The sequence below is a fragment of the Erpetoichthys calabaricus genome, chromosome 13 (genome assembly GCF_900747795.2).
Source record: "Erpetoichthys calabaricus chromosome 13, fErpCal1.3, whole genome shotgun sequence".
NCBI classification, from domain to species: Eukaryota; Metazoa; Chordata; class Cladistia; order Polypteriformes; family Polypteridae; genus Erpetoichthys; species Erpetoichthys calabaricus.
Genome location: NC_041406.2, coordinates 61,850,108 through 61,863,377, shown reverse-complemented (window position 1 = coordinate 61,863,377; position 13,270 = coordinate 61,850,108). Strand labels below are relative to the sequence as shown.

At 36.1% G+C, this 13,270-nt stretch overlaps 1 protein-coding gene across 1 annotated transcript in view; it reads right to left on the bottom strand.

Annotated features, from left to right (window-relative positions):
* Positions 1-12,062, bottom strand: part of LOC114663370 (electrogenic aspartate/glutamate antiporter SLC25A13, mitochondrial) — a 237,970-nt gene extending 225,908 nt beyond the window's left edge. The window contains exon 1 of the mRNA XM_028817054.2: positions 11,900-12,062. Within this exon, the coding sequence (XP_028672887.1) occupies positions 11,900-11,911 (12 nt within the window). The 5' untranslated portion in view covers positions 11,912-12,062. The remainder of the gene's footprint in view (positions 1-11,899) is intronic.
* Positions 12,063-13,270: the final 1,208 nt, after the last annotated feature.

The window sequence follows — 13,270 nt, the reverse complement described above, 5'->3', positions numbered from 1 at the left end:
TCGTCTCCACTGTTCCCTTCACCAACATGCCCATTGAAATCTGCTCCAATCACCACTTTCTGTCCCTTGGGTACACTGTTCATCACTTCATCCAACTCACTCCAAAAATCTTCTTTCTCACCCATTGAACACCCAACTTGCGGTGCATATGCACTAACAACATTCATCATCATTCCTCCAATTTCCAGCTTCATAATCATTACTCTGCCTGACACTCTTTTCACCTCCAAAACACTCTTGACATACTGTTCCTTCAGAATAACTCCTACCCCATTTCTCCTCCCATCCACACCATGATAGAACAATTTGAATCCACCTCCAATCCACCTGGCCTTACTCCCTTTCCATTTAGTCTCTTGCACACACAATATATCAACCTTCCTTCTCTCCATCTTATCTGCTAACTCTCTCCCTTACCAGTCATACTGCCAACATTCAAAGTTCCTACCCTCAGTTCCACTCTCTTTACTTTCCTCCTCTCCTCCTGCCTCCGGACACGTCTCCCCCCTCTTCTTCTCCTTCTTCTTCTGCGGCCAACAGTATCTCAATTTCCGCCAGCACCCTGTTGACTAACAGTACTGGTGGCAGTCGTTGTTAACCTGGGGCTCGCCCGATCCGGTATGGAAATTTGTATTGTTGTCCGCATATTGATTTGGCAAAATTTTACACTGGATGCCCTTCCTGACGTAACCCTCCCCATTTATCCGGGCTTGGGACCGGCACAAAGAAACACACTGGCTTGTGCATCACATGGTCAATAATTCATTTAAGATTTGGTAATGCTGGAATAAACATTTTAAGGCAAGGAAACCATTACAAGCTGTATCCGTATATAATAAGTACAAGTTTCCCCTTTTTTGTGAAGCTATCTGAAACTAATCTGCACCTTTCATAAGGTGAATTTTGGGGTATTAAATATTTTTTCCCAATACCCAATTTTTGTAAAGCAGTTGTTTGTGATTTGTGAGAACCCAAAAGCCATGTAATAAATATAATGCTTAAATGCTTTTTCAAAATAAGTTATAAATTTTGCAAAAAAAATTTTATGCCCAGTTTTCCTCAACTTCAACCATTATCTCTTCTTGAACCAATACTGGCTAGTTTTGATGATGATTCAAGTAACATTCCTAGCTTTTACCAACAAATTTGAGGTAATAATCTTAGGTGATCTTGGACCTAACAATCACTCCAAACCATAAAACAGCAATATCTGGAGTATTTGTGAATTTCCCATTGGGATTAATAAAGTATCTATCTATCTATCTATCTATCTATCTATCTATCTATCTATCTATCTATCTATCTATCTATCTATCTATCTATCTATCTATCTATCTAAAATTATAATTAATAACATTTCTTAAGGGAAAATCTATTGTGGTACTACATTCCTTACAAAGACTCATCTTGCTTAATTTAGAAGAATACTAATCCTCCTCTTATAACTGAATATTAAAGTGATGTTTCATATTTTTATATTGGAAAAAAATAAACTCTCTGAGCATGGCCATCAATTAATTATCATCAATGGGGGCCAAATACAAGCAACAATGCAAACACAAGGGCCAGTGTGATAGCCTCATATTCTTACTGTACTGTAGTTTTTATTACAGCTGCTTTATTTTTACAGTATTATTATTATTATTATTATTATTATTATTATTAAGTGTAATTAATTTCTTAGGCCTGACATTAGTAATTTGACTTTCTTCACCATTCAATGAGAGAAGAGACTGCATTAGTTTGAAACAAGGGACCTCATTCACTCCTAAATCTTTTTGAAACTTTTACAGAGAGATATCTCAATGTTCTTTCCCAAATACAATAACAATTGTTTTAGTTATGTTTATGCCAAAACTAGCCCCATTAATTCTTACATCCATTACAACCATTAAAAAGCCCACCATTAACAATTATCTCCCACTTCTTCATATCAATGAATTGTAAAATTTCACCTTATAACAGATTTTTCTGCCTGATCACAAGCTGAAATGTGATTGTGCATTGCTCTAACAGTTGTGGCCCTGCATCAAACAAGCTGATAATGGATAAAGATGATTACACACTGAATTGACATTTTACAATTACTATTGGTAAGATCACTAATGATGACTACGAAAACAAAAGCTTCCTCCCACATCCATTATCATGTCAACCATGACCCTGTTTAATTGGGATTTGTGCATTCCCTAGAAAACAACTCAAATGCAATCATCGAACAATTAAAACGAAAAGATATGAAAGTATTAGCTATATTTAAATTCAATAAAGTATGTTTACTGAAACAGCTTTCAAACTACACCTTCAAAAACCTTGACAGCGTTTATGAGAATGAAAGCATCCCACATATTCCACACCATCAAATATCCAAAGAGGATTTGTTTTTACCTAGGCTTTTTTTTTAAATGGAAGATTTTCCAACTGAATACATTTTATTTACTTTTTTATTATGGTAAAATATATATCCCTCTGACATTAGGCAGCTAATGTACATTGCTAGAACTCAATTTTGTATAGTCACTAGCTAAAAAATAACTGGAAAAACAATAGTCAATTTAAAATAATTTTCAAGAATAAGGCAGATACAAGCAATGTTAAATTGATTTAATATGCATTTCACATCCCCATTATTTTCTAAATTGGCTCATAGTAAAGAATGCAAAACTGAAAAAAGGAAAAAAAAGTTGGTCTCCTGTCAGATGTACAGAGAGAGACAGGACACGTTCTTGAGATATTAAAATATAAAGCATTTTGTAGCAGTGCTTCTCAGATTTGAACCATAAGGACCATTGTAATTATTTGGAAGAAGATATTTCAATATTTAATTTAAATCCTGTTTAATTGGTAACCTCTTTTATTTTTTCATTCCATACATTGTTCCACCATCCTGATTTGTATTATTTATAGTTCAAGTGTGAAAGATTAACTAGCAGTAAATACAAGGACAGTAGAGAAGCAGCAAGTATACAATAACCCTATGTTTCAAGCTGGTTTCAATTATTTTTAAGTTCTTTAAAAACAGTAATTAAAACATTATTGTAAAAATAAGGCCATGCAACTTTAGTTCTTCACTTCACAGAAGTTCACCTGTTAGATGTTATCTTATCTGTAAAAAGTGCTAGACAATCCGCCACCTTGAAATAAGAAATACTGAACTTCAGAAGGCAATTTTCCTACCATTCATTACAGAATAGCAAACATATACATTAAATAGAGAGGGGGATGAAAAAGTTACTTTTGAACTTAAGAGTATACTCCTTTTCAATCCAAGATATAAAGGCCCCCAACTATTTTGAGCACCCAGAAGACAACCGTATGCCGCTAAAGATGTGACAGAACCCTTTCTGAAAAGGACAGTAATGACACTACAATATTTATTTATTATATATCAGTGAGTCTTTGACAATGTCTAGAGACATCCCTGGGTGCACGAGTAAGTTCCTGGACCAAAAAACATATAGATAAAACTGCCCTTATATATACAGTATATACCTTTATGAAACTAAAAAAAAAAAAAAAACTAGTAAAAAATCATAGCAACTCAAATTTCATGGTGGTCTTGCAGTGAGGTTTTTTGGTAGGGTTAGGGAACATTTTGGTATTGAGGGGACCACATTTGAACTATGGTAGAACTAAGACAATGAAAATAGATTTGTTTTGTTACAGTATTAAACTGTCAAACAAAGCCTGGTTGAATTGCCCAAATGGGGATGAGTATACTGAAGGGATCCAGGGTCCAAAGTTGAGAGGGACATGCTCCTTAGGTGGGCACGAACTGCCCAAGGGGGCAGAAATACCTGAAGAAGACCACTATAAGGCAGCACCATGACCAGCATTTGGGGCACAGACACAGCACTAAAAAAGCACAGTGATTAGGTGTCACCACTGAAGACTGAAGACCTGAGAGACATGACTGAAGCAGCAATGAAGATGTCAATGGTCCTTTTTAAGGCCACTTATAAGAAATCGAAGTTAAGAACCTAATTCCTTTCCTCTGTCTCCTGCTGCACCACCACAGGTCATTACAATACTATTAATACTTGCAAGCACAAAAATGTGGATGAGTAGTTATGTATTTAAGAGTGAAGTTAAACACAAAACTTTCTCTGGTGCCCTCTCCAGGGATGTTCCCTGCTTTTGTAATGACTACATAGCAAGGTAACAGTCATAAATGGGTTTTAATTAACACTAGATTTACCAGAGCATACGAAAAAAACTCGTAGATCTGGCCCACCTTATATCCATTCGCACCTCTCCCTCAGCGTCTTTTGTCCTGTAAATGTGCTGATTAAGACAAGCAGAAAGCAGCCTGCTATTCCATCCCCCACCGCCGCAGAACGTGCACAAAGTTCTCCCAGCTCATGCCTTGATTGATTATCTGGGAGTGAAGTGCTGGAGTTTTAGAGTGGAAATAATAGATCGTTATTTGGATCACATGCATTTCATGTGTGTTCTGTTTCTACAATAATCTGTGTAAACACATTGTTAAAACAGAAAAGTTTTTCATATTTTAGTAGTAAATGACAAAATGTTGGCATAAACTACTGTATATAATGTGTGAAGCCTGAAGTCCAAAGATCAAATAAACACTTTCACAAAAGTTTCAAGGAAGATACAACAGCTTCCGTGGTGTAGCGGTAAGATTTGCTGACTTGTAATCAAGAGTCCCCGGTTCGATCACCATATTATTCATATTCATTCGCATAACACCGCATGTTTTTTTTCCACGATCTTGCCAGTCCCCACATGTTGCTGTTTCTTTTGTACTCCAGGACATGCAGAGGCAACAATAGTACAGAGAGGTCAGTTCAGCGCTATATGCAATCATCACATTCAAATGTTAACAGTTCACACACACACAAGGACCATCCTTCCTACATTTACGACGTGTGTACCTGTTGCAATGCACACACTTCTCTCTATGCTTTGGTTCTTATTACATTGAAAGGGCACCTGACACTGACTCAGTTTATTTTCCTGGGGAAAGCAGCTGTCTTGGAACAGAAGCTTGTCAATGTTGCATCCTCCTTTTTTTTCCATCGCCTTTTCTAGTAAGACGCGACAACGACGTTCCTCTGCAAGGTGAGCCATGAACGCTCTTCTTTTCTCAATGGCCTCCGTGCATGCCTTGCACAGTACATGTGCATTGATCGCTGCCAGGTCAAGCTTGTTATAACACAAGCAACTGGCCACCTGCATGTTCCTGCGCACACTGAATAAGCTCACGCCTTCTGGTGCACAATGTCAACGCAGCACGGAGAAAAAAGAAAGAGACAAATGCTGTATATGGGACATTGGGTATAAATTTATTCTACTTGTAAAAGTTAGATTTTTTCAGTTTTATTCATTCAATCACGATCACACTGAGGTGGGTTGGATTTACAAGTTTTTCATAGGCTTTGGCAATTCTAGTGTTAATAAACTAAATACTAAACACCAGGTAAACAAAGCAAATGTAAGCCAAAAAAACAAAGATCAAAAGTCAATAGTCAAATCCTGGACATTTAAATTAAAATGAAAATTTACCAAGAGGAGAGAAACACAAAAAGGAAGCCTAATGACAAAAGCAAGTCTTAAGTAGCTAATCAGGTGTAACATATAGGATTTTCAAACACATCTGTAGAGCATAATTGCAAATTAGTTAGAAAAGGGACGGGGAAAATTTACAAACAAGACAAAAACACAGGTTGGGTATAAATATGGTAGCAGGGAAAAACACATTTACAAAAAAAATACAAAACAAAGCCAGAATCCTAAAACACTGCAAAGCAAAGCTCAATCACCCTGACTTGAAGAAGAAAGTCCTAACATCTAATCTAAGATCAAGACATTTGATTAAACAGGAGTCCTACAATTGGCAGTGTATGAAACATTACTTCTACCATCAGACTGACATAATTTTTAACAATTAGAATTTTCTGAACGATCACAGTGTTCTTGTTTATAAATTATATGCAAAGTGACTTGAAAACAGCATAGCAGAAAATGCTGTTTTCTCTGCAAAATGCAAAAACACCAAGTACATAGTGGTTTTCAAATAGTGTTTATTGTGTTCTTCATTCATGGGTTGTAACTGACAAAAGCTTTTGATGTACTGAATTAACAAATATGTACCAAAACATTTACAAAAAATGCACATTTCCATTACTCCTAGCTGAAGTCTGTCCTTTCTGTTCAACTTACTGTTCACATTATCACACTGACTATCTGTTTATAACAACTTTATTTAATGTTTACAATCACCATATATGTGTGAATTTTAGAGTTTAATGGATTATCAAAGGAAGATCATCTCAGCGCCCATCATTAAACTCTGTTTACAGTAATCCTAGACTATCTTCTTATCTTTGTTCTCTCTCTTTTGAATTTCTGAAGTTGGCTAAATGCATGCTTTTGTGTTTTTAACCAACTTTCTTGTGTCTGAGTTTGATTTCTGTCTTGTGCCTGTTGTTGTTGACATAGGCTCCACTGGATTAGGCAAATTCGATCATGAATAAATATATTGTTTGAAAATATTATTTGTTACAAAATAAATGCATTTCTAGCTAGAAGTCATTTCTGCAAGTCCAGATTATGATGAGGATGGCAACTCTTGTTTTAGTCTCTGATGATATCATAATTGTAATCTTTAGAAACTTTAAATACACTTTAAATAATTTAGTAATTCAATGCTCTGTTAAAAAAGGTAAGTCATTAATTTGCCTGTGCAATTTATTGAACTTCTGGTCATGAGCGTCATGTAGTATATCAGTTCAGCCTTGTGAATTTATGAATGCATGAATGCATGAATGAATGAATGAATGAATGAATGAATGAAATGTTTGTGCTTGCTTAAATAAACATGTCACTTTAAGAATTATATTTTCAAATGACTATTGTAATGCATACAAATGAAATATTACAGGTTAAGCATCCCTCATCTGACCATAAGTATTCTGGAAACTTTGGATTTTGGAATATTTGCATATACATAGTGAAATATCTTGGGGATGAGACCTAAGTCTGAATAGGAAATGTATTTATGTTTCATATACACCTTAAACAAATAGCCAAAAGGTAATTTTATACATTATTTTTAAAAGTTCTGTACATGAAACAAAGTTTGTACATGGTAGCAACAGAAGAATACTTGCAACAGCTGTTAAACAACAGCAACAAACAACGGCATGTTTTTTGTCTCTACCTATGTTGCTGTTTGAAATAAAAGGTTACTGTATATAGAGAGAATAAACCAAAATGGCGGTGCAGTTTTTAATGTAGCTGCCTCTCTTATCCCCCATGAATTTCACAGCTAGGCGCTGCCTGTGTAGAATGTGCTTGTTCTCCCAATGTCTTCTTCAGTGGAATAATTTTAGCTTCATTTCACTTTGACTAAATTGTCAGTGAGAAAGTACTGTATTCTCTTTCTCATAAATCTTTTTCTGTTTTCTACAACATATTCTAGTTTAAATGTCTGTATATCTTGTCTAAGATTATTGACATCAAAATATTTTCTACTGAGTTGTCAGTAAGCTAATTGTTTTCTCTAAACAATTTCCTATGAAAAAACTGAGAAAACTAAAATCTTCCTGGCTGCAACTTGCCTACATTCATGTATTGCGAAAAGACTGTAAGTTCTCAATCTGAAGCTTTGTCGCTGCCACTGTTAAGAAGCTCAGAAAAATACCATTTGCTTGTATACTTAAGTTTACTTCTATCTTTGCAAACACAACTTGCCAAAACACATGCATACTTTTTTTGCATTTATTGCAATAATCAACCAGTACCTCTGAGATGTTCAGTTTATTTTTTGAACAAAAGGAAGAATCCAGGTGATTCAATTTCAGTCCATGTCTGACTAGTACTGTACTACTATAATATAAAGTGGTGACATGTTGTAAATGTTATGCATACATGACAATCTGAACTTGAGAAATTCATGTCTGTGTGTTGTTTTTTTTTTCCTCTATGTACTCTGGCTTCTTCTCATATCTGCAAAAATATACCTGTTAGGTGAAATGCTGAATCTAAATTGGATCTGTGCAGGTGTGTGTGAGTGTGCCTTGTTCACAGTTGGTTGCTGCTTTGCTGCTGATGCTGCTGGAATGCTGCTGGGATGGGCACATATTGTGTATGCACAAAGTGCACCCACATAAGTAAATGCAAAATACAAACACTTACTTTTACCTTTTTACTCAGTACCTAGTATCTTCTGTGTAATCTTAAAAGGGCTGGAAAAAGAACTACAATCATTTTTCTTTACAAAGAGCAGTCAATAGTTAAGAATGGTATATCAAAAGAATTTTCCATCATTTCTACTTTTAGTGATCTCAAAAATCAAAAAACATTTCAATGCAAAACTTAAACATATTCTAAATCAGGGGGACTATAATTACAACAGCTATCAAGTGCCAGACTGCAGTAAGGTTTTAGAAAAATGCAGACTAAAATAAAACCAGCTTGGTACGTTTTTCTATGGCAGATCCAAATGTGCAGTTAAATCAAAACTCTTATAACCACACAAATAAAAGCAATTTGAATTTACAGTTACTGTGGTTAGCAATGTTACCTCAATGATCAAGCATACGGGTTTCAATCTTATGCCTAGACTCTGTGTGGAGTTTGCACATTCTCATGTTTCTGCTAAGGTTTTTGTCTGGTTGGTCTAGTACCTCCTACATTTCAAAGTTCTACATGTTCGTGCAAATGGGACTTCTAAATTGACTCTGCATGGATGCTTGCAATTGCCAGGCACCGTGTCCAGGGATGATCCCTGTCTTGTGCCCAAATAAGCCAGGATAGGCCCTGTCACCTTAAAAATACAAATAAACAACTGAATTGTTTAATGTTACATTTCAAAGCATATAAACAGATTATCGTGACCCATGTTTTTGGGGTCAACTTCTTTGATAATGAATATATAAAAGACCACCACTTTCTATTTGTTCATACTAACGAAACCAGCAGAGAACAGTGTGCCAAATGTCTCTAAGTGAAAACACCATGGCATTGCCCAATAAAAAAATCTCACATCCAATGGTTGCCAATTATAAAAGTAGTGGTGGAGCAAGAGTTTAGCATGGTTAGCTCCATGGAGCTAGCAACAGAGAAAGAAAGATGGTCATTATAGCAGAATAGCATGGTTAAGCATGGGACTGCAAACAAAGTTCCTGTTAACTACACCAGCTCTACAGTATATGCTTTCATTTTGTTATGAATGCACTGCTCTGTTTTGTTGTTCCAAGATTTTAAGCTGACTTTCAAATGCATGTTTGTTACAGTATAACATTTATTTAATTTAAATGACTACATTACATGGCAGATTTCATTATCAGTAAGTAACAGCAGTGGTTTTGAGGCAATTATAAAAAGACAGTCAAAACTTTGACTGATGGATTGGGCTACAGTTTAGTAACTGAAGCATAGTTTCAGAAAAAATGACAATAAATAATGGGCTAGTAATATAGAACAAGTGAGAAAAGACATGTTTGTTTCCATTTCTGTGTTAGTTTTAAAAAGACAGTGTTTTTGTTTCTGGAAACGTTTTGTGTTCAATCATGGTTTCATCAGAAAAAAAAAAACTTTACTCAAGGAAAACATTCATCTCATTGTCCATCATTTAAACACATAACTAACAGTCAATATATCACAACTAAAATGCAAGTCAAGGCAACACCTTACTCAGAATAAGATGTACATAATAATTAAGAGCAAACTATATATACCAACACTCAGTTTTTAAAAGAAAAATAATTAAAAAGCATGTTGAATTACTATTGTTCTGCATTTAATCGGAGGCATGTGGTCAAAAAATCACAGAAGTTGCAGTTAACAAAGCAGTATAACAACAGATACAGGTGCTGCTATGCCTCTTACTATTAGCCTTCCTAGTGACTTTTTATCACATTTTCTTAATCAATTGTTTTAGCATATTTTTGTGTCAATTAATATGACACAAGGTATTTTACATATTCATATGAAAAGGCACTAAAACCAGCCTTACCAACATAAAAGCCAACAAACTGTCTCATTTGGGATCTCCAGCACAATTCAATTAGCATGGCTCTTTTTTGTTGAATATGGAACCTGCCAAATCACCCCTTGGTATTGTCTGAGAGCCTTCAAACTTTGATTTACACATATAGAGAGAAATCAGGACTTCACTGTACTACTTTCACAAGTCTGCTGTTGCCAAAGTCTATCCCAACCTCTCCTTGTCAAACGCTGAGTTCTTGTTTATTGTTTCTCATCAGGAATAATGCAATTCTCTTTTCAAACATGTTCTTTCAAAAAATATCAACAAGCTGTAAAAAATTAAAAATGTATCCACTAGGATCCTGCACCAAATATACAAGTGCATTGCATCTCAGCTGACACAGCTACACTGATTTCTCATTAAACACTGAATTCTCATGGAAAAAATCCTTCCAACATTCCAATAATAAAGTATCTATCTATCTATCTATCTATCTATCTATCTATCTATCTATCTATCTATCTATCTATCTATCTATCTATCTATCTATCTATCTATCTATCTATCTATCTATCTAATATACTCTGCATATTCTTTATAAACCCAAGCGACAAACACAGTCAGGCTGCTAGCATCTTATTTTCCCAAGGCAACATTAGAAAACTATTGGTGATCTTTGTTTTACTTTGCAACTTGTACTGTGCACCTCATCTGAGCCGCAGACATGCCATTCGTATCATTCTTGCTTTTTAGAACTACTTATACAAGGCTAACTCCTTCAAATGTGCCCTTATCATGCACCAACTTCTCTAGCTGCAATTAATTTCTATTCTTGCTGAATTCTGTTTGCTTTTCTTGGTATGAAGTGTTTTCTGAACTGCTTCTAGTATCTGTCCATTGTGCATTCTTACTTTGATATGGGCTAAACATGTATTTTTATTGTTCTCGAGTTTAGTTTTAGTGAGTGTGCCCTGTGATTGGTCAGGACCATATTTAAATTTGAAACACTTTGCCAGATACTGCTGTAAGTGGCTCCCCTCAACCCTGAAATAGATGAGTGGGTAAGAAAATTAATGGATGATTTCATGAGCTTGTCAGTTTGATAAAATACTATAATCCTGTTCGCCCTGTAAGTCATCTGATGGTGAATGCTTTTAATTTGCCTAAGCAAAATAAAGACAGAATTATTGAGATGAGAAAAAAGATTTAATTTTGCTTCATGAAACAAAAGGCTGATTGACTGAACTGAAGGATGGCACTGTGATTAGAGCTGCTGGCTACCAGTTCCAGGGGACTGGGTCTGAATGCTTACCATATGCAGAACACCTGCATGTTACATTAATGTGAGACTATAAATTAGCATAGTATGGTGTAATGTGTGCATTCATGTGTTTGAGACCTATGGACTGCAGTCCATACTTTGCACCTGATGATTCCAAAATATGCACTGGGCACAACTATGAACCTGACCAGGCAGATTGACTTAAGTGATAGGGTTGCCTTGAAGTGTCAGTTAAGAAATGTTATTACAGTTCATCTCGAGGTGAAAAGTGCCAAAGCCCACTAAAGTAAAGTCACAAGGTACTGCTACTTTACGCCATCTAACGCGTAACTAGTAATTAACCATATGAGCAAACGTCGTTTTTCTGACTTCTTCTCGAGGACAAGCAGCCTTCCCCATCAAACCCACGTCTATCATTAGGTACTAAATTGACATCCGCCTGAACTCCATGTACCATGACGTGGCATCTCCCTTTAAGCGCACCTGCAGAGCGGCGTAATGCCCTTCCTCGAACGCGCGGGCATCTACACCTGTCTAGTTACAACGTCAATGACAGAGCGAACGTTAAGTGCCACCTCCGCTTCTTCAGAATAAGCCAGGGTCAAGCACGTGGGCCGGCATCTTAGCGTTAATAGCGCGGTACCTGGCATCTGCACACGTACCTTGGTAGCCATGCCCTTAAAAGACGAACGATGTACCCTTCAGATCTTTTCAGTTCCTTGAACGTGCGGACGACCTAGGCGGAGTCACGTGGTGCGGCTGTGCTAATTGGATGTCACAGACACACCGAGAAAAGCCGGTGAGCCACCGGGTCATGTGATCAGGCCGGCGACTCGCTTGCTTCGGCGTTGCCTTGACGCTACACAGTCGCGGTGTCCTGAAGGTGTCCTCTAGGGCAGAGCGTCACTTTGCAGCTTTTAAACTGGCAATGTACGTCAACGTTTTTAGCTATTAATATACATGCATTATTCATAATTCCATGTACTGTATTTAGCTGAGCCCCGATTCAGATGTGCAAAGCTTGTTCTTGACGTTATGGTGTTGCCAGCATTAAATCGTTTATTCCTTGCTAACAGATATTGTTAGCTTTTTCAATAAGTGAGTTTTTTTCTATTGTTAATTTGTTGTAAAGTAGTTTCGCATCCTCACTTTAGGACAGCTACTGTCTGTTAAAAAGTTGATGAAGGACATACGTGTAAGTAATGAATGAGCCTTTGTTTCTGAACGTGGTGCTAAGGCGATTAAAGATTTTTTTTAAACTGGTGACAGTACAGCAACTGAACATTTTATATAGCCTTACGAGATAAAGTGTTGCTGGCAGTGTAAGCCTAATTAACGATTTTAGTTCACAAAAATTAATGTTCAAGGAAAATTTTTCTCAAGAAATGTGAATTTGCTGAAGACTAAATAAATACGGTGCAAAAATTCGTGGGTTTCTGCCACACGGTGCAGCCCTTCATCCTTACATTACTTGGACTTGAAGTTCATTTAGTGTGGAGTTTGCTTAATCTCCCTTTGGTAATGTAAGTTTCCTCCAAAATATGCTGCACAAACAAAAGGATTATGCAGTACTGTAACTCTGCATTGCCAGGTGTGGATGTGTGACTGGTATCCAATATTGTCTTGCATCTCTTACTCTAGCTATAAAGAAATAATTAATAGCAATAATTAATAATAATATATCAATACAGAAGCCTGTTTTGAACCTTTGACATTACACAGCCCACATAAAAACAGCAGTCCACACTCTCATAAGTGCTGTTAGAGAGATTCAGCCTGTTTTGCACTGTTGTTTATTTTTAAACTGTAAAAAGAAGACATAACACTTTGAAAAATCATATGAAGAAGACAATATTTTGCAATATCTTAAACAAATCCATTCCAACCTAAATATACATCTGGAATACCTGTCAAAGTATTATACTATTTAATATTTATACAATGACACAGAAGTAAAACCTGCATCCACCTGTGTTTTTTCTAAGCTCATGTTTTCCACTCTAGGATCATGAGGAGCCAGAACTTATCATGTT